At 38.5% G+C, this 22,018-nt stretch overlaps 4 protein-coding genes across 12 annotated transcripts in view; 2 read left to right on the top strand and 2 right to left on the bottom strand.

The window, feature by feature from the left end:
- Positions 1 to 7,850, top strand: part of LOC134197129 (uncharacterized) — an 18,788-nt gene extending 10,938 nt beyond the window's left edge. For 4 of the 7 annotated variants that reach the window (XM_062666391.1, XM_062666390.1, XM_062666389.1 and 1 more), the window contains 9 exons: positions 566 to 659; positions 719 to 798; positions 879 to 976; positions 1,037 to 1,188; positions 1,521 to 1,586; positions 1,647 to 1,693; positions 2,072 to 2,223; positions 2,289 to 2,447; positions 5,102 to 5,244. In XM_062666391.1, the coding sequence (XP_062522375.1) occupies positions 566 to 659; positions 719 to 798; positions 879 to 976; positions 1,037 to 1,188; positions 1,521 to 1,586; positions 1,647 to 1,693; positions 2,072 to 2,223; positions 2,289 to 2,447; positions 5,102 to 5,229 (976 nt within the window). In that variant the 3' untranslated portion in view covers positions 5,230 to 5,244. Of the gene's footprint in view, positions 1 to 565; positions 660 to 718; positions 799 to 878; positions 977 to 1,036; positions 1,189 to 1,520; positions 1,587 to 1,646; positions 1,694 to 2,071; positions 2,224 to 2,288; positions 2,691 to 5,101; positions 5,245 to 7,682 lie in introns of those variants that run through there. The other 3 variants (XM_062666394.1, XM_062666392.1, XM_062666393.1) reach the window with 3 other exon arrangements.
- Positions 2,520 to 4,710, bottom strand: LOC134197131 (sentrin-specific protease 2-like). The gene is made up of 11 exons (XM_062666395.1): positions 4,674 to 4,710; positions 4,574 to 4,621; positions 4,416 to 4,507; positions 3,815 to 3,883; positions 3,664 to 3,749; positions 3,527 to 3,608; positions 2,982 to 3,032; positions 2,879 to 2,923; positions 2,785 to 2,820; positions 2,671 to 2,722; positions 2,520 to 2,606 (listed from the first exon to the last, which is right to left on the bottom strand). Exons 4-11 carry the CDS (start codon positions 3,872 to 3,874, stop codon positions 2,560 to 2,562), a joined length of 459 nt encoding a protein of 152 aa, XP_062522379.1. The 5' UTR covers positions 3,875 to 3,883; positions 4,416 to 4,507; positions 4,574 to 4,621; positions 4,674 to 4,710; the 3' UTR covers positions 2,520 to 2,559.
- Positions 7,851 to 10,065: 2,215 nt separating the features above from the next.
- On the top strand, positions 10,066 to 10,931 carry LOC134197514 (uncharacterized). The gene has a single exon (XM_062666852.1). The coding sequence runs from the start codon at positions 10,085 to 10,087 to the stop codon at positions 10,910 to 10,912; it is 828 nt and encodes a 275-aa protein (XP_062522836.1). The 5' UTR covers positions 10,066 to 10,084; the 3' UTR covers positions 10,913 to 10,931.
- Positions 10,932 to 18,156: 7,225 nt separating this feature from the next.
- Positions 18,157 to 21,997, bottom strand: LOC134197294 (L-proline trans-4-hydroxylase-like). 3 transcript variants are annotated; one of them, XM_062666586.1, is made up of 6 exons: positions 21,919 to 21,997; positions 21,102 to 21,189; positions 20,521 to 20,713; positions 20,282 to 20,464; positions 19,358 to 19,639; positions 18,157 to 18,490 (listed from the first exon to the last, which is right to left on the bottom strand). In XM_062666586.1, the coding sequence occupies exons 2-6, from the start codon at positions 21,140 to 21,142 to the stop codon at positions 18,389 to 18,391; spliced, it is 801 nt and encodes a 266-aa protein (XP_062522570.1). In that variant the 5' UTR covers positions 21,143 to 21,189; positions 21,919 to 21,997; the 3' UTR covers positions 18,157 to 18,388. The 3 variants fall into 3 exon arrangements, with proteins under 3 accessions (XP_062522570.1, XP_062522568.1, XP_062522569.1); XM_062666584.1 differs by having other exon boundaries at positions 21,906 to 21,983; XM_062666585.1 differs by having other exon boundaries at positions 20,542 to 20,713; positions 21,906 to 21,983.
- Between the last annotated feature and the right edge of the window lie 21 nt (positions 21,998 to 22,018).

The following is a 22,018-nucleotide window of genomic DNA, read 5'->3' as shown; positions in this document are numbered from 1 at the left end:
CTACTCTAGCATCTATGACATTGTTTACTCTTGTAATCATGCTATCAACAAGGGTTTGTGTTCTTTCTTGTGGCACATTATTCCACGCTGTCTTCAAACATTGCCACAGCTCTGTCATGTTGCGTGGCAACTGCTGCTGAACAACACACGCAAAATAATCCCATATGTGCTCAATTGGATTAAGATCCGGTGATTGAGCTGGCCAGGGACTAACAGAGCTGTAGCCATTGCGCTGGAGCCATTTTTGAACACTCTTTGCCCGGTGAGCGGGAGCATAGTCATGCATTAGTGTGATGTCACCATGACTTCGTAGCTTGTTGGAACTAGCCTAGCGCATTTTTGAGAATTCATATCTACTTTTCATCATCTAATTAACCGCTCGTTGACCAACGCAATGTGACCAATGTATTTTCACATTATGCAGCCTCAGTGATGACAAATTGTTGAATTCAGTCTAAATCATTTAAATCAGCAATCCTTTTGACCGGTTCTGTATATTGCTGTAAATGAGCTTTTGCATCTATGTGGTACAGTGTGCATACAGCAAGAACTGTTGTGAATGTAGAGACGTTGTTATGGAATTAAATCAAAAAATTGACCCAGAGGGCGTGCAGTTACGGTTAGCTAGAAAATTGAAACGAAGAAAATACTACAATAAGGTATGTAGTGTAATGATCTCTTTGCTGTAGTTTGTGACTGTTATGTCATTGGAATTTAGGGACCCAATTATGTGTGGCACATAGATGGGTATGATAAGCTTAAACAGTTTGGCTTTCCAATACATGGCTGTATAGATGGGTAAATTCAACTTTCAAGATTATTAGTGTTAATGGTTAGAATATAAATTCTGTTCTTTATGTGTGTGCATGTGTATGCAGTTATTCACGAAGAATTTTGTGGCTTCAAGTTGCTGTCACTAACAATGATCCCCGCGTAATAGCTGGGTATTACACAGAAACTGTGAAAAACGTTGGAGGTACATCTTTGATGCAATATTGCTGCAGGTATTGCAATACTTGTTGTGACACTGAGTCAGCCTATTTCTTAGGATGTCCTCGAGTACTACGAGCAGATCGGGGTACCGAGAACACTAATGTTGCCTTTATCCAACCATTCTTACGACATTTTGATAAAGACGCATTGGCCGGAGAAAAATCATTTTGGTATGGGAAATCAACATCTAACCAGGTATTTGAAATATTTAATTTTGGCTTGTACATGGGCATAATTGATTGACTAGATAATTCTGCTAGATTTATATATTTATATTTACTAATTTTAGGGAATATCATATCAGTGAGTTGATTCTTTAGTTACCTAGATGCACCAGTTTTATGTCAGTTGGTACGAATTACCCTGCTTTTACGTTTATTGTTCTATGAATTAATTTGACACAAAAGAAAAATGGACTGTGATGTGGTGCAACAGTCAACAGATGTTGGCATAAATAGTTCTTGTTTTTGCTGTTTGTTGCTCGTTATGGTTGAAAGACATTTCTTTTGATCGATTTTTGTGAGTAGAGGATTGAGTCGTGGTGGGGTCAGCTACGAAAGAACTGTATTCAATGGTGGATGAACTTTTTTAAGGCATGTTATGTGCAATGCAGAGAATTAGATGTACAGTAACAGTGATACCTTTGTTTTTAGGATATGCGGATGTCAGCAGACTTTGACGATTCTAACCAATTGCACACGTTAGTATTATCATTTTGTCATATTGGTGATAAACATTCAACATTAATTAACTATCTCCAAAGTCATTCACTGACTCATACACTGTTAGTGTTTAAATTTGAGCATTTCTGTAGTTACAGATCATATCTGCAGTTTCCAAGTCAGTAGCCATAACAACAGACATACCACAACGACAGCATAGTACAGTAGTTTTAAGTGACTGGATAATGCAGACTCACCAAATTGTCACATTAAAGATATTCTTTGCTCACCAGTGTCCGATGTTCTTGCATGAAACCAAACCTTGATTATGATACTTATATAAAAATATGTGTAATGTCTGATTGTTCATATCATGTTCAATTGTTGTGATGCCTAGTTGATTTGTACCTGTGTAGAGATGCTCTTCGATTTTGCTTTATGTCAGTAATCGACAAGGAACTGCAGTCAGTTAAAGCAGAGTGGAATGCACATTTTATACGCCCCTCCAAATACTGTGATGCTCCTCGTGGTATTCCGAATATCTTATATTACTACCCGGAACTGAAAGGTAGTCCTAGGTTGATGTTCTAATGTAGCCATAAATGAAATTACACAAACTTTGCAAATTTGTAGGCGCTCAATGCTACAAAAACAATGTCTCCCCAGAACAGCTGGCTGCTTTACAGGAGTACATTGTACAGCCACCACCTGCTATTTGTCAAGAGTTTTCTGCTCTAGCCACTTCTGTGATGCAGCGTGATGGATTAACAATGCCTAATACTGCGAACGAAGGTTTGTCTTTGTATAAACACTTAGTCAAAGCAATAGAGGATGCTGAATCCAGTCAGTGATGATGAATTTTCCTTTTCTTTTAACTTCTCTATTCATTTCTGTTTTAATTCTGCTATGACTCACCTGGGTCAATTTCTATGACGTCATCATCCATACTGACTGAAAACGAAAAGGGCAATTAAGCCAATGACTGGGTTTGGCTTCTGTGGAAGTATTGAATTACCTGCTTGATTTTCATCTGTACTTGTCTCTTTTACGGGTAGCTCGATTAATACCTGCAACGTATATGAATGTAGCAACTGAACTCACATGTAAGTAGTTATTGCATGTAACCCACCTTTGCTATCCATGTTCTAGCAAGTGGTATGTGTGACTATAATCAAGACACGAGTAAGCAAATATAGACATGAGACACAAAAATTGTTTGATACTTGATCAAAGTTGTAGGGGATTCCCAGCATTTGATATAATGAATACTATTAACAGACAAGCCTTTAAGGGACATGTTGGAACAAAGACTGATGAATTCCTCACCAAACATACAAAGACCCCGCAGTCCCATCCATTGCTTTGGGTAGGAAAATCCTGTTCATAGTAAGTTTATTGTATTAAAACAGGAGAGGACATGTACAACATAAGCTACTACAGTGAAACCTGTCTAAATGGAACACCTTGGGGTGCCACAGTTAGTGTTTCATTGACAGAAGTGTTCCAATTACAGAGTTTTGGGTCCCATATAAGGTTCTAATGTCTCCTATAACAAAATCTGATTAGTGGTTTTTGCTTACCATGCACACTGTAATCTAGTGCATGTGGATGATAATGAGCACTTGTTTAGTGTTTTATAGTTATTAGGGACTGAAAAGAATCAAACAACAGTGCAGTACAATACTTCTAATAACCTTACATGATCATGAAAGAGCTTTGAAGTTCTTGCTGCTGAAGGTGAAGGTATCCCAAATTTGACTGAAGTTGGAAGGAACCACAAATACTGTTCCACTTAGAGAGGTGTTCCAATTACCGAGGTGTTCCGTGTCACAGGTTTCACTGTATGTGAGTGTGAGTGTCAATAATCAAACCTTCAAAGTGTGACCAGTTTTGCATGGAATTTGGTCACTAAAAAATACTCGCCATCTTTTTGCTTCGTGCTTGATGAACTCTCTGGTCAAGAATATTTCAGTGTGAATTACGTGACGACTGTATTCTGAATATATACCTAATTTGCAACACAACTTTCTCATTCTGTGTATCTGGGCTTAGTGAATCCAAATACAGCAGTTCCTTTTTTACTATGTCCAAAATCTGCCTCAAAAGTTGAAGTAATTAGAAGTGAATTACAGTGATGCAAACAAATATGATACACTTACAACAACTGTCCAATGAACTGATAAATGAATAGGAAATATGACAATGTTATACTCAAACATGTTAGTCCACTGTAACAACCACACATGAAACAAGACAATTGAAAACAGTTCCTATCATTTAATGACGGATACCTAAATTAAGTTGCATCACACTTCTTGCAAAGTTATTGAATAATGCATGTCATCCCAAGTGTAACTGCAGACTTACTGGTATTACTGTTATATATTTGTTTGTGTGGTTGGGTGTTACTAAAGTCTCAGTGTAAACTGTTATTGAGCAGGGGCGTAGGGTGGCATGGGCTAGATCAGGCTATAGCCCCAGAATTTGTTGGCATGGTCTTAAATTTTACAGACTATACTGTTACAACACAATACGTAATGCTTGGAAATGTGCGCCGGGTATCAGTTCAACTGATAAAGTGGGCGTGTTCCTAGGTTGTGAAGTCTGTTCCCCTCATTTGTAGAGGTCACGCTATGCCCCTGTATTGAGCTGTGTGTGAAAATGTTACAGCAAATATTTCATTAACTCAAAGGAGGAGAGTAGTTAGTTCTAAAATTGACTAACATATCTATTCATGCTGAAATCTGGTAGGTGTCTTACTCGTTTCCAGTGCCATGAAACTGTTGGATGTTGCTTTTTCAAGCGATCCAGAGATGTGTAAAAAATGTACTATATGCTAGTACTTTTTTTCCCTACACAATTATCAACAAAGGCAATAGAAACAATTGTAATGGGGGAGGCTAGGTACATTGATTCACTTGGTTACTGATAGCAGCAGTAATAATTGCCAAGAAACAATTGATAACCTTTGTAACATAACAATTAGATTGCGTTCAGTCAAGCAAAATGGAAACTTACTTCGCTATTAAGCCAGCGCCCTTGCAACAATGTCGAGATATCTTTATTGGTCAGGTATTGACCGTCAGGTGTGCAGCGAGTGACAGAACTTTCATCAGCAGATGTTAACATGGCTTCAATCTTGGAGACATAAAGAATCAGTTGACATAGATACATTCTTAATTAGGACCCTAAGCTATTGAACCTGGTCCCTATCATGGCTGCTCACTGCCATCCAGGAAAGTTTATAAGTATTGTTGGCTTAAAGTGATAAATGTACAATTAGTAATTCTCGTCAGGTATTAGGAACCAATAGTACATACTATAATCATGATCAGCCACTGTGCCTATCACGAAGAATTTTCAGTAAGTTAAACAAACAACAAGCAAATCGTAATCACATTTACCTATTGCAAATGCCTTGAGTACTATCTCCATATCTGATGTAGAATGCTCTTGGATTGATTCTATGACAGTCATTATTTGTTTGAAAGAAAATACATGGCGTGTGTGTGCAAGTGTGTGTGTGTGCAAGTGTTCTAATACCGTAGTTGTGGCTAGTCCCAAAAGGCTCTGACAATGACATTCGATCCTGCACAGCAGCACAACATCAAAAAAAAGGAAAAACAGCCTTTGAAAACTTACCGAATTATAAGAAGAAACTGACACATAATGACTCTCCCCAATGTGACCAAGGTAGATGTCTGAAGTTGATGGTTTTTCGTCTATTGGTGACACCTGACTGCAGTCGTAGTGGGGAGAAGACTCGACAACCCATATCCGTGTACTATAGATGTTTGCAAGTGCATCTAATGTCAAGTGGTCACCCCAGTTACCCGATGTTGACATGTCTTCAACATAATTATGGTAACCAGTGGTCATGAAGGGTTCATATCTAGCACAGTACCAATTTAATGTTATGCCTCCAATGCAACTTCATCACAATACCACCCTGTGGTATCACCTGTTTCGGAATGTTTGAATGTATGAGACGGCCTGTTTACGAACTATATTGTGATATATGGTGTCTCCAAAGAGTTGATGCGAAACCGATTGAAACTGGCAGTTTCCATCGCCTTCTACATCAACAGGTGTTAAACCTAAAGAGTGAAGTCTCTTCTGTAAACATCTTTTGTCATCATCACAGGGCTGTCTCCGCTGTAGCAATGTATTTGGCTGACGTTTCAGCACTAACTGTTGGCAAGAAAGAGAAGAGATGTTGATGCGACCTATAAGTAGATGATTGTCAACAAAACAAGACAACTTCATAACAACATATGAGAATTACGTTCAGAAATTCTTTTAGGCATTGGAACTAAAGGCTCGTACGACTTGTCATTCTCTAGCAATGCAGTGGCATCTCTTTGTACATTGATACCGGTCTGATTCTGAGGTGTGCAACGAGGTTTGACCTTACAACAATAATAGGTAGCTGTTAGTTAGTTAGTTATATTCCTTTGTCCATTGGTGTTCCTTACATGTCGGTTCTTTGTTACACACAATTTTGCAGGAACAGCTTTGTTAGCTGTAAGTTCTGCAACAGGCTGCACCACAAACCCAAACATGTCGATATATATATATATATATATATATATATATATATATATATATATATATATATATATATAACATTTATCTAAATTCCTATGCCCACTGTTTATATAATGTATGTGAGAAATACATCTAATAGTTGTACACAGTCCTATTCACCTAATCAATCAATTCAGTAAGAAACATGACATTTATTTGAGTGTCAAAGAACGTATGGTGAACACAGTGGCAGAACTGTGGCAAACATTCACAAACAGTGCTAGCTACCAAAATAGAACTATTCAATACATTGTTAGCAGCAAACAAGTATAACTGGAAACCATTATCTATTACTTGAAGTCATCTTATGATGACTTCCCAACAACCCATTCTAAGCATGCAACAACATTATAGGCTTACCCTTTCTTGACGTGGTCTCTTGTGGTTTTTTGCCAACCGACATTTCTTTTGTGTTTCTTTATAATTCTTTAGCAAATCTTGCCTGTCAACGTCTTCTGCAACAGAATATGAATATATATTCACATCATTTTACTATTTTGGGATTTGCAAGCAAGGACACATTTCTGGTATTCTCATTAGCATTTAGAGTAATTGTATTGAAAGACACTAATTATAGACTACCAAAAGTTGATGACAGCACGCAATCATTACAATAACATAAACAGACAAAACGCAAGTATACTGCAACATTGCAACAGCATACTCATATTTTAACAGAATCAGTTTGTGTACCTTTTGCTGGAATGGGAGCTGGCGTAGATTGATGTGACATAACAAGAACCGATGCCGACGGGTTTGACAAAGCTGAAGCTTTTAAACCTGCTAGCCTAACAGGTACCGACGTAGATTCATGTGATATAGCTATTTGTTGAGTAAACGATATCAATTCATGGTCATCATGAGCAATTAAGTAATAAGTAGACTACTATCCATTACTTTTACGAGCAGTTGGTACGTGTACCGCAACTGAACTTGAGTCAGTTTTTTCACTGAACTTCTCCTCTAGCAACATCGTACACAACAAGAACAATAACTAAAAAATATTGAATGTGAAAGGCATACAGTCCAGAAGCACAACAATTTGCTGAATTACTTTGGTGGCTGTTCAGCATAACCAATAAGATTTCATTAATTAACAATCTTATTGGTTATGCTGATATCAATTAAACTTTGTTGCGTTTAAATTTAATCATTTATTTTCCTGAAATGTAATGAATTAGACGTTTCTAATGTAAGAGTAGTAAGAAGACTAGCCGAGACAATAGTAGACACACGGAATATTTGTATTCTTGACACGGCAAATTAAGAAATTTCCCAATCAAGTCAAAAAATCAACTATAGATGCTGCAGATTTGCCACTGTACTATTTCAGAAAAATTAATGGTTCACGATTGCTACTAGTAGTAAATAATTCAAATGTGCTAGTGAGTCTGTACTTTCGCGATCATGTTCTTACTCTCAACATCCTCTACTTTGCAGAAGTCAGAAGTTGATGGCTGGGCTAGCTGTAGCACCTCATGTCGAGATAAAAGACCAGCCTCGACGCAATCGGCCAAAAAGTCAAGCTTTGCCAACCTGTTAGGTTGTCTGGAGGTGTCCATCTTTCTTCCTAAAAGCAAAACCCAAAAAACCGCAACAACCGATCAAAAACGGCGCCAAATATTAACAGATCACCACAAAGGAAAGGGGAGGAGAAAAAAAGAGATCTTCCAGACTTGTCTTGTCTACCCGCCATTCTGAATAACGCACGTTACCAAAAATATTAATATAAACAATACTACAGTCTAAAAATAGTATTAATAATAATATGCACACACACGTTGATAAACATGCTCAATTGAGTGCGAATGAAACATTTTGAAATGGTTTTCACATAACTCCACAACCACAAAGTCAAAAATGGAAAGTCATCAACATGCAAGCTATGAATAATATTTGTCTATCTCTAACAACAGTGTTATCAGCAATAAATAAATTTGCCATTGCCTTGCCAGACTTCACAGTTGCTCCATCATTATAAACTTAATTGATACATGCTTGACTAATGACTAGTAGCGAGTAGTTCACTAATAGCAATTAACAATTGTTGATGCTATTTCAGACTTGTTCGTGTTCTGTAGCCCGTCTTTACTGTGAAAAGTTAGATTACATCACAAATAGAATCTCCTTTGCCTGCTTGTGGACACTCCTGCACAGGAAAGAAGGTTCAGTGTGACAACAAAACAATACATGCACACATTCACACACACACACACACACACAGACACACACACACACACACACACACGCACACACACACACACACACACACACATCAAAACTCTGAAAGCTATTGCTTCAAGCACCTCAGCAGTCAGTGGCCTTAGATTCCACCAGGCTTTCCCAAATACGATGCAGCAACTTTCTATTCAATTGTGGAAACATAATTCTACAATGATTCACAAGAGAATTCAACTTGAAGTACAGGACGTTGATAGTTGGGATGTACCTAGTATACACACACATACACACACACACACACACACACACACACACACACACACACACACACAGACACACACACACACACACACACACACACACACACACACACACACACTAACCTGATTACTATCACAGCTCACGCCTTATTGCTTATAAATATTCTGTAGAGAATCTTTCAATACTCAGGACAACCCGTACAATACTTAGGAAAGTCACAGTTATTGATAACGTCTCGACATAACGATCCTCTACTAACAAACTGACGAACCGAAATCAATCAAACGAGAAAAGTTGCATGAGAAACTGAAAACTTGTGCAACCTGGCAGTTATGACAGCATTCGCCTTCACTGCAATTGGCAGTTGCTTTTAAGGTGCATTTGCCTGGCTGACAGCACGGGTCATTCTGGAGACATTCCTGGCGAAATGTATGTATACTGTATAATATAGTGTATAATATAGTGTATATATACTGTATAATATACTGTATAATATACTGTATAATATAATGTATATATACTGTATAATATACTGTATAACATACTGTATAACATACTGTATAACGTACTGTATAACATACTCTATGATATACTGTATAACATACTGTATGATATACTGTATAATATACTGTATAACATACTGTATAACATACTGTATAATATACTGTATAATATACTGTATATATACTGTATAATATACTGTATAATATACTGTATATATACTGTATATATACTATATAATATACTGTATATATACTGTATAATATACTGTATAATATACTGTATATATACTGTATAATATACTGTATAATATACTGTATATATATACTGTATAATATACTGTATATATACGGTATAATATACTGTATATATACTGTATATATACTGTATAATATACTGTATATATACTGTATAATATACTGTATAATATAATGCATAATATACTGTATATATACTGTATAATATACTGTATAATATACTGTATATATACTGTATAATATACTGTATAATATACTGTATAATATACTGTATAATATACTGTATAATATACTGTATATATACTGTATAATATACTGTATAATATACTGTATATATACTGTATAATATACTGTATAATATACTGTATATATACTGTATAATATACTGTATAATATACTGTATAATATACTGTATATATACTGTATAATATACTGTATAATATACTGTATATATACTGTATAATATACTGTATAATATACTGTATATATATACTGTATAATATATACTGTATAATATACTGTATAATATACTCTATAATATACTGTATAATATACTGTATAATATACTGTATATATACTGTATAATATACTGTATAATATACGACACTGTATAATATACTGTTTCCAGTTCCTCCACCAATCATGGTGGGTGATCACCCCCTTACGTATGTCCAAAATTTCATCTATCTCGGTAGCTCTTTGTCAGTTGACACCACACTTGCCACGGAAGTGTCCTGCAGAATTTCAAAAGCTAGCTCAGCTTTTGGCAAGCTTTCCAGGAAGCTGTGGAATAGACATGATATTAAGCTGACGACCAAAATATCTGTATACAAAGCAGCCATCTTACCAACTTTATTATATGGCTGTGAATCATGGACACTGCTCCGTCGAAATTTTGCTGTGCTTAGCAGCTTTCACATGAGATGTCTTCGTCGGATCTGCGGTATTAAGTGGGAGGATATGGTTCCAGACACAGAGGTACTTTCTGTAAGCAATATGTGTGGTCTGGAGTACTACCTCCTTAAATGTCAATTTCGTTGGGCTGGTCACGTTGTCCGAATGTCCGATACAAGAACTCCCAAACAACTTTTTTATGGGCAATTGGGAGAAGGGGCGCGACACCAGGGAGGTCCAAAGCTGAGATTTAAAGACTCTCTAAAGGCTAACTTGAAGAAATGCTCCATCAACCCTTCCAGTTTTGAGACCCTTGCAAAAGATAGGGCACTGTGGAGGAACCGTTGTCATAAATGCATTCAAAGTTTTGAGGAAAGTCGTCTGAAAGCTGCTAGAGCTAAGAGACAGTGTCGCAAAGACCAGCAGCGACTCCACCTTCAACAAGTTCAACAGCAACAACATCTGCAACAACTACAATCATCACATGTCAGTCCTTCTTTTCGTTGTCTGACATGTGACTTAGTGTGTCGCTCAAAAGCAGGACTCATGTCTCACATGCGACACAAGAAACATTAAAGAGTCATCACTGAAATCAGTGGACATACCATCATAATATACTGTTAATATACTGTATAATATACTGTATAATATACTGTATAACATACTGTATAACATACTGTATAATATACTGTATAATATACTGTATATATACTGTATAATATACTGTATAATATACTGTATATATACTGTATAATATACTGTATAATATACTGTATATATACTGTATATATACTATATAATATACTGTATATATACTGTATAATATACTGTATAATATACTGTATATATACTGTATAATATACTGTATAATATACTGTATATATATACTGTATAATATACTGTATATATACTGTATATATACTGTATAATATACTGTATATATACTGTATAATATACTGTATAATATAATGCATAATATACTGTATATATACTGTATAATATACTGTATAATATACTGTATATATACTGTATAATATACTGTATAATATACTGTATAATATACTGTATAATATACTGTATAATATACTGTATATATACTGTATAATATACTGTATAATATACTGTATATATACTGTATAATATACTGTATAATATACTGTATATATACTGTATAATATACTGTATAATATACTGTATAATATACTGTATATATACTGTATAATATACTGTATAATATACTGTATATATACTGTATAATATACTGTATAATATACTGTATATATATACTGTATAATATATACTGTATAATATACTGTATAATATACTCTATAATATACTGTATAATATACTGTATAATATACTGTATATATACTGTATAATATACTGTATAATATACTGTATAATATACTGTATAATATACTGTATAATATACTGTATAATATACTGTATAATATACTGTATATATACTGTATAATATACTGTATAACATACTGTATAACATACTGTATAATATACTGTATATATCTACTATATAAAGCTCAAATTGTCTGTCTGTCTGTCTGTCTGTGTGTTCGCGTATGGGGGCCACGTCTTTTGTCCGTTCGCAACTGAAATCGGTACGCACACTCGGCACGCACAGAGGAAGGTTTGCGTAAAAGAATTAAAAAAATTATGCACCGGGTCCCCTCTCCAGGGGTCAATCCCCGCGTAAAATTTCTCGACAATGCACACGCTACACATTCCTGTTCATTCGAACACACGCCCATACCAGTCCTGTGTACACTGTATGCATCGTCGTCCTTCGCAAAGCTTCGAGCGATCGAATATCTCTTGCCGACGAGACTTACTCTTCTATCGCTTTCGTTTCTCTCCAAATTCTGATTGCATTTGCACCGAATCCAACCTACACGTTTTCTGCAGCAAGCGCTACACGGGGAGTGTGTCGATTTCTATTGAAACAAGCGCGAAGAACAATATTCGAATTCATTCAGAAGATCCGGGACCTCACAACAAAGATGCACGTGACGTGTCCAAAGACCTATTTTTACACTACAGTATCTTGCCCGTACGAAGGACGGGCCATGTATACTAGTAGTGTATAATATACTGTATAATATACTGTATAATATACTGTATATATACTGTATATATACTGTATAATATACTGTATATATATATATATATATATATATATATATATATATATATATATATATATATATATATATATATATACATATATACTGTATATATACTGTATATATACTGTATAATACTGTATAATATACTGTATATATATATATATATATATATATATATATATATATATATATATATATATATATACTGTATATATACTGTATATATATTGTATAATATACTGTATAATATACTGTATAACATACTGTATAATATACTGTATAACATACTGTATAACATACTGTATAATATACTGTATAATATACTGTATAATATACTGTATATACACCCACAGATAACCACACCCCCACACGTGCATGCACATATATGATATGATGATATATCGGTTATTGTAGAGCTTTCATACACAGCATAACGAAATAACATGAATTCACACAATGTTTCAATCCAAGGTCCTTCTTCAGCTGGGTATATTAATTTTGAAAATATCTTTTGGAAATTTGTGCTAAGTATAAATCTATAAAACTCTACAATTACAATAACATAATTACTGAATACAGCAATCAGCCTGTACAAGTGTGTGTAGGTTTGTTAATTATTATTAAAAAATCAATCAATCAATTAATTAATTATATAAACATACCAAAATGCTTTCAACGCACGAGCAATCGTCACATCGTAAGAGTATGGCCTCAGAAACCCATTACTCGTATCCAGTTCACTGGAAAGTCGATTCGTGCCGTTCGCACTACTTGCAGTAGACAACGATCCCAAAACGGGGACCCCTTTGAAACAAGCATTGCAGTTACTGATCGAAGAGCGCACGCACGTTCCACACTTCCGTCATTTAGAATACAACAAGAATCTAGGGCTGTAACGCGACTATCGAATATGAAATAACGCATGTTATAATGTGTATAAATGTTAAATTGATATTAAACAATACAAATTTTAAAGTGCGTTATAATTAAGTAGCGCGCGCTGCCTTTTGAGATTGTTTATATCAACGCGCACCTTTCGGCCGACAGCAGTGGCCGAGAAGTGCGCGTTGATATAAATACTCACCTGTCGGCTTCCGTAGCGAGAAGAACGTCTGGACACAGTGGCCGGGTTTTTGTTGGCGGCTGATATGCATGACGTCATGATTAGCTGTTACCTCGTACAATGACTAGTACAGGTAGTTACAATATATAAAAGTGTCCTTTTCATCCTGCAATTTTCTATTGTGAACTGTAAATTAATTAACTTGAGCGCAGACGGAGATCTGCTCCTCCTCCGCAGGAAGTAGTTGACCGGATGTCAGAATTACAAGGCTGATTGGATGGATTGCGTTCTTTGCAAAGCGACTACGAAACCTTCGGCCCGCCGTTTAGTGCGCAGTTCTCGCAATGAACATCTTAAGGTGATCTTAGAAGAGTTTGTGGCCGAGGTTTACTCTGATTCGGTGAGCGTCATGCTCCCACCACACTCTTGGCTCTGTCGAACTTGCGCAAGAAATCTAGAGAAGTTGAAATCCCTACGAGATGAGCTCAATAGGAAGGAGGCAGAGTTGCGAGGGCAGGTCAACGCCGTTGGGAAATTGTGTGGTCTAGATGTTCAGGTTCAGCGAGTAGAGGGTGATATGAACCATCAGAACGTGCGCGCTTGATACCGATGTCAGCGTCTTCAACTCGAGCTCGTTCTCCACTAAAACGGTCTACCAAAGAGTCTGGTATCAATCTTCCTGGCACTAAAAAACGCAGGTACGACAAGCGGTAGGATAGGGTAGCACAGCGACTTGCCACCGCCGGTGGGAAAGGACACAAAAATGTCTCTACCTCTTACAAAGTGTTTCACTAATTGTTCCTGTAAAGGTCGAAGCTCGAGGTACCCCATAGACTTAGTTGCAAGCAGAATGGCAAGTGAAATCGACTCTTCATCGTACGACATTTTAGCAATTGAAGCCATGAAGTCCCGGACGTGGTAGCTACGCTAGGCTCATAATTGCGGTTCTGCAACGTGATTGGTCATGCCAAGATTCTGGCGTCGCCAACAAAAACCCGTCCACTGTGTCCAAACGTACTACAGGCTCCTCCTGCCCGCACGCCCCTCCCCCGTGCGCAAACGTCTGACCACGCGAGAGTACGTACTGTCTTGCAGTTGGAGTTTCACCAAATACGTATTGTCTATAGCTAGGACTCGGCGTTTCGGTAGACGGTCTGAAAACTCCGTTGGACGTGTTGCTCACGAACGCGAGGCGCTTACGGATACCGTACAACTAGTTATTGAAACATTTCCGGTGTGCATCCGGTGAACATGGCGGTCAAGTCTTTCTTTAGACGCTACATGTCAGGTGTTTAGGGCGGGGACTAGGCATGGTGCTGGTAGTCTCTTACACAGCCCCTCTTAACGAACGCGCGAGGATCGCGGTGCCTGCACGCGAAAGAGGGTCTGTTCGAATCTGGCAGATAATTGGGAACGAAAAAGGAGTCACTAACGCCTGACGTCTTCTCTTTAGCACGAGTAGCACGTGCCTGCCTCGGGTGATCGCTAGCTACTAGGTCTCTCGACACGCTGTGAAGGCGAGACGTTCTACGTTTGCATGATGCGCATTGTTCCACCTCGTACCGAGGCTAATTGTTCCATAGCCTCGCAAGCCAGGCTCTTCCGCACAGGCGCTAAGGTAGACGCAAGTGAATCACACTGAGAGGAGGAACTTTGCCGGAATTGCTCCAAGCCAGGCTCTTCCGCGCAGTAGCTGAGCTAAACGCACGTGAATCACACGAGGAGGAGGAGATTTTACATGAATTGCTTCAGCGCGAAAAGAGCCTGGTCGCTTTCGAGAACGTCATAGTGACGTGAACCCCAGATCCGGTTTCATAGCTTGATAAAGCTAATTCGATTAGCTAAGCATGTAGGTTGAGTTTTAGGACGTCATGTTGATATCAGTCATGGTGTTTAGTGGTATACTAGATACCGTCATTTTGGAGCGCGCGAGAGAAGAGGACTGGGTACGAGTCTAGTGCAAGCATACAGCGCTGTATTCCGTCTTCACAATGAATGTTGTTTAATAACGTTAGACAGAGTTGATTCCACCCCGAAGTCATGCGCGCTAGCGGTGCCGTTGCGCGCGGTGTAGCTAAGGGCGCTGTTATCCGCGCGAAGTACTATATACTTGGCACTGCAGGCGTGTTGCTGTCATTGTAGCAATTGCAAGCGTCAACGCGTCAGAAAAATTTGTTGTCAGCGCTGCAAAAAATTGTGATGGAAGACCAGGATAGCCCGTCGGTGACCATGTCCTTGGCTGAACTTAAGGGCCTGATGGCAGAGACGGCCAAAGAGGCTGCTCGGGCTGCTCTGAAAGAAGATCAAGAGAAACTCGCCTCTCAATCTCAAGCTGCCTCAGGTACGTTCGGAGCTAGGGAAATAATACATAAACTGCAGCCTACTATAGGCACCAACGCCCAGGCAGCGTAGCAGCGCAGGACATAAGAATAAGTTATCAAGACAGCATGCATGTGCTTGTGGTTACATATAAAATGTTTCGTCGTGCGCTGTTGCAGAACAGACTCTCGGAGCGCTACCAGCAGCATCCGCCATTCACGGCGATTTCTTTAATGCAGCCATCGACTGTGCCATCGTTAGGGCCAAGCGTATCAACGTCTGTCAGCGTCGAGGCGGTGGCGCCGACAGTAACAGCGCTCAGCTCTAGCGCGGAAGCTTGCATTGTGGGAAAAGAAACCACGCCAATACCCGCTCGTCTGGTTTGACTAATCCAGGCACAGGAGTACGTGGACTTTGCGGAGCTTCTTCCAGATAACCTGGAGCTACTGCGGCGCATGCAAGCTACAGCAGAACCAGCCAATCGTCGTCGCCTGCGTCAGATCACGACACTGAGTACGTGGGTGCAGTGTTTTGCTACGTACGCCGGGATTCTTCTGCGGAAGCACCCTGCCCGGGCGCAGGAAGTGATGGCGTACTTGCGGCTTGTAGCGCATGAAGCGCAGTGCCACAGCGGGACAGGCTGGCTGTTATATAACGCGCGCTTTCGGCAGTTGGCGGCTTCCAAACGCAGTCTTTCTTGGAGCCAGCTGCACGCGCCTCTCTTTGCTGCGACAACCTTGGCAATGGACCAAGCGCCAACGGCGAGGTGTTTTCACTGCCTAGAAGCGGATCATGCTCCCGGTTCTTGCGCGTTAGAACCAAACGACGCGCCACCGCAAATTCTGCGTGAAGCCGGATCAGCCTCGAGAACGCTGTCGGGAGGCGGATCAAGATACCGACGTGACAGGCCATGGGATGGTCCAAAGCCAATCTGCCGTAATTATAATTTTAGCAGTTGTGCCGGCTATCCCGACTGCACGTTTCGGCATATTTGCTTGCGTTGTCGAAGCAACCACAGGATGCGCGAGTGCTCATAGCAACGCACAACTACACCGACAGCCTCTGGAAAGCCAGCAGCGTCCAGCAGAGGACAGGACAGCGGAAGGCAATAAGCCAACAATATATTGTGGCGCATAATATTTGCGCTTGTAATTGCTGATTGGATTGCGTACTTGCAGGATATTGTTGTGGCATGTGTGTTCTGTTTTTTGAGTTGGAGCGTTTAATAGCCCCCTTATACGTAAGCCTCATGGGCCCTTGGCAACTATAAGTGTGTAACTCGTACAATAAGCGTTCTTCGGTCTGACTTGCACATTGTTTGGCAGGCTCCTCTTTCGACACTTATCGTCGATTGCGAAATACCCAAGAGAGGGGCAATGTACAAGGATCGCGCTACCGTTACACCGAAGACCTGCTAGCCTTGGACAGCTGCCGCCCAATGGTGCCATCTCGTCATCTGGACACTGTTCGGACGTCCCCGCTAATGGTAGGCGCGTGGTGTCAAGCGCTGGCGAGCCACCCGGATACAGTTTTCGCTAGCTACATCATAAGTGGTTTGCCTCGGGGATTCCGGATTGGTTACGATTACAACAATGCAAAAGCAAGACGATCTCGCAGGAACATGAAAACGGCAAAAGCAAACGCCTCGGTTATCGACAGTCATAAACAGAAATGTCAGACTTAGCCGTTTCTACCGATACCGAGATCATCGCGAAAGTCCAAAAAACACAACGGAGATATTGATGATTATCAAAGTTCAAACCTAGGGGGAACAGACAGTAGGACACATATTTGAGGAAGTGATAGCTAATTGAATTAGTGGTTAAACGCATACTACTTTCTTTGTCAAAACAAGGCGGGGTTTCAACTACATATCACATTGCGGAAGTTGTCCGTTTCTTGCTACTAAAATCATATCTACCTATTTCAACCTACACCACTTCCTCACGTGCTCTTTGGTCCTAGACTTCATGCCGGGAATCCTCTCACACTCCCCGTTTCATTGTCCAGGATACGGGCAGTTTGTCAACGTATGCTTGCCATGGCATAAATTAATAATCTAGACTTACTACGCGGCGTACATGTCATTGTACGACAAATGTCCCAATGCGAGCATCAACCGCGAAGCGGCGCATTTTTCAGCACAGTACAGCTATCCTCCTGCATACTGAGAAAGCCATTACAAACTAGCCTGCTACAGAGTCGTCATTTGACGACCTAGACTACAACGCTAGTCATCAGTTGTAAAAATCTAACTCGTCAAATGACAACTTGACGACCTATTTTTCGAGCTCTGACAAGTATAGACGTACATTACGTTAGAATACAATGCAATCACAATTGTTTGATAGCATTTACTTGTACCCATCAAATACAAACTGCAAAAAGAACAAATATCTATCAAAACTCCGAAAATGTTCTGAACCAGCGCAACGGACGTCAGGAGTCTTTTTGTCAACGATTTCTTTGTTGAAAACATTTAAATAACAGATGTAAAAAATTGGAATGGTAAGCTTCATTCACTAGATCTCATTTCTTGCCATCAGCTGTCCTATCAGTGCTAGGATCCATGAAATCTTTTCCAGTCATATCACTGTAGTTAGAGCTCCTTCTTACTTCAACATCTTCAACCTGACCAAATACACCAATCAGAATTTAAGTAAAAGAATGTCCTTATGTTGATAATCAATTTATGTTAATAATACTATTTACTATCTTTGTTTGCATTTATATTAATTGTCTGAAGCATATTTCCCAAGTTGGGAATTGCCGCCATTTTTAGTCATATTTTGATGAACAAAATCACTAGAATTCGGTCTCAAGAAGTAGATCAACCTTTTGGCAATTTGCTTAATTAAGTTAATAAAATTCAGCACAAACCAAAATCAGTCAGATGCCACATTTGTTTCAATTAAACACTCTAAAATATTCTAGACTAGGACAAGACCACATGTAAAACCATTAATCAGCATGATTAGTTTCTATGGTACAGTACGTGATATTTAGTACATATCAACAACTATTAAACGTACCCATTGTGAACCATGCATAGTTATCATCACAATTGAAAATGCTCTTCTTCATATTTGATAGTAAAAATTTGCTTATCAAACTTTTATAGCATAAAAAAGCTTTGTACTAGTACGTAGCACATTTAGATATAGAAAACAAGGACAAGGTATGTACCAACTGAAAAATGTTTATGAAACAATTGAGAATAATCTACATAACTCTCGGCACAAACCAAAATCTAGTGTATTATGAATTCTAGTAATTTGTGAGTGTACGTTTGTCAAATGAGTAAACTAATACTTGTAAATAACTAGCAAATAATTTACCTTAGTAATATAGCGAATGCAAAGTATAAGTACTGTATTTAAACAACTCAAGAACTGCTTTAGCAAACTATTGGCAGAAATGCAGCACAAGTACATTACTTTAGAATTATTAAGAATAATGATAAATTAATTAAACTCTAATTTGTTTGATAAAGATTACCTTTTCTAATGGTGTATATCTTGGACAATGATGCTCAACTGTTGGGTTGTTGCTGGCTCGATTGTAGGCAATAAGAAATGCCCAACGCCTGCGTGCACTATCATTTCTGTTGCTTTTGTGAAGAAGATTGCAATGAAAAAACAATGCATCGCCAGGGTCAAGAACAGCGTCATCGACATGAAGCTCCTTCAAGATTTCAGCCACTCGATCAGCATTGGCCCCAGTCTGACCACCAACGCGACCATGATCAAGACGTCCAAGATGATTGGACCCACGAACCACCTACTGGTAGAAACATGCCATATAGGAGGGACTCATAAATGTGTAGCACCCAACAGACGTGCATGTATACATACATATACATACCTACATGCATACATACATACCCGGTACGTACATACATACATACAGCAATCAAACGCAACTGTTAGAATAGCGAAACTACTTCCACAGACTATACCTCTCCTTTAGAACACAAAACGTCTTTCTATACCTCCTACAAGACTAAATTGCAAGCAAAAGCAAATATAAATCCGACATAAATTAACTTTCTCGGTACTAAGGGTGGAGGTTTCTATCAAATTTTATGCCAATGCCTTCCACAAAAAATTGTTGAAAACCTATATTTCAAACAATTATTACTGCTCAGTCTAAGACACGGCAATGGACCGAGTGTCGTCAATATTAAGATAAGTTGAGGTATCCTATTCAAGTGTTTATCCTATTTGACAGCCAGAAGATGTTCTAAAACAGCCCTTAGAATGAGTTGCATTTCTAGTTTAGTTGGCAAGCAATCAAGCAATAGGAAATAAATTTAATATAGTAAATGTCAAACAACTCACAATTTGGTTTATAAAACTGTATAATTGCCCTTTTCCATGCTAAACAACATGCAAAACGTTACGACATCTCATCTACAGTGACCTGCAGGCAGCCGTTTTCTTCATCACATCGATCAATAGCTATAAAAGCGGTGCCCATGTCTGGATACAAGCAACCGTTCATGTACCAATATCCATAATCTTGATGCCACACAAATGACCCTCCGGTGAACGCCTCTTTCATCATCAGTTTGGTGTGATAATGATACACTTCGCCACCCAACAACTACAATGTCCACAAGATATAATACAATACATCTCATGCAGAGGCTGTCTATATACTTGTTCCATCGTTCCAGCTACCTTTTCTGAGCGAGCTACCATACCGGTTATGTCATGGCCAGGATGCTTCCAGATGCAGAGCTTACTGCGACGACCTCGACCATCGTTTACAAAGTAAGCATGCTGCATGATTCCACCATCAGTTTCAAGAGCGTCGTTCAACTTAGAAATCTCTTCATGATCCAATATGTTTCTTAAAACAAAGTATAATTTTTACAATAATTTTGACACCAAAGGAAGTCATTCCAATCACAACAAACAACAGCAATTGAGTAAGCGAATCACATTGTCATAATGCAGGTGTGATTCAGTTACAAAGCCCATCCCTTCATGCATAATATATTGTACAAGAACCAAGCGACTGTGCTTCAATAGCTTATCCAAAGTGTCCAAAGTGTGCATTAAATTTAATAGATACCAAATAATTCTACTCTGCAATGTCATATGCAAAAACACTGATTATACAACAGTAGCATTAGACACTACAGACAAATCACAGCATGCAGCACTAACCTATTTATCACTATTTATAGTTGATTAATACTGACTGCATTAATTATGTTCTATAATAAGTCTGATACCTGACAATGGCATAGCCATTTTGATTGAACGTTGATCTCATTTCGTCAGTCACCTTGTATTTTCCATGACAATATAAAAATGAAGGAACTAAAATCAAATCAAATCAAATCATATCATTTGCATACATATTAGTCAATATTATCAATATATGATTAGTCAGTGATAGACTAGCTAACTTACTATGCATGTAGTGTGTGTGTGTGTGTGTGTGTGTGTGTGTGTGTGTGTGTGTGTGTGTGTGTGTGTGTGTGTGTGTGTGTGTGTGTGTGTGTGTGTGTGTGTGTGTGTGTGTGTGTGTGTGCATTTGGATGCTACATTAATCATTATGTAGGCATGTGACAGCATTCATTAGATACAGTAAGTTGATAGACCCCTAGCAAAAATCAATTGTAGACGTGATGTGATTTAGTTATTCTTTGCTTTATCATTGTTTTGCTTTCCGTATAATGTGCATCTGAACACACGCGCGCGCGCGCGCGCACACACACACACACACACACACACACACACACACACACACACACACACACACACAACTCAACGTTTCCGTCTTCTTATTCATAGAATCAATTTCCTAATAAGCAATTAGTAAACCAACGTACCTCAAATATTTTAATTAATAATAAATTTAATTAAATTACTATGGCTTTACCCTACATGCAGGTCATGCACTTTAGATGGTTCTAACATGCACAGAAAGCTACAACTACAAAACACTACAGATCCCAGAGCTGGCAACAAAGTTGCATGGCCATTTGAATGCATGCAACGTCATGCAGCGCTAGACATTCAAATAGTCTTACGACTTGATAAAACCTTGATATGACGAATTGCACCTAAAGCATTCGAAAAGCGAATTTGCCTCGTAAGAAATTGCATCCTTTCAGTACATCACTGTCTACTAGATACCTCGGAA

This window comes from Corticium candelabrum, chromosome 22, assembly GCF_963422355.1.
Source record: "Corticium candelabrum chromosome 22, ooCorCand1.1, whole genome shotgun sequence".
In the NCBI taxonomy this organism is placed as follows: Eukaryota; Metazoa; Porifera; class Homoscleromorpha; order Homosclerophorida; family Plakinidae; genus Corticium; species Corticium candelabrum.
Note: the sequence above shows the minus strand (reverse complement) of the source record. Positions and strands in the feature narration are given on the sequence as shown.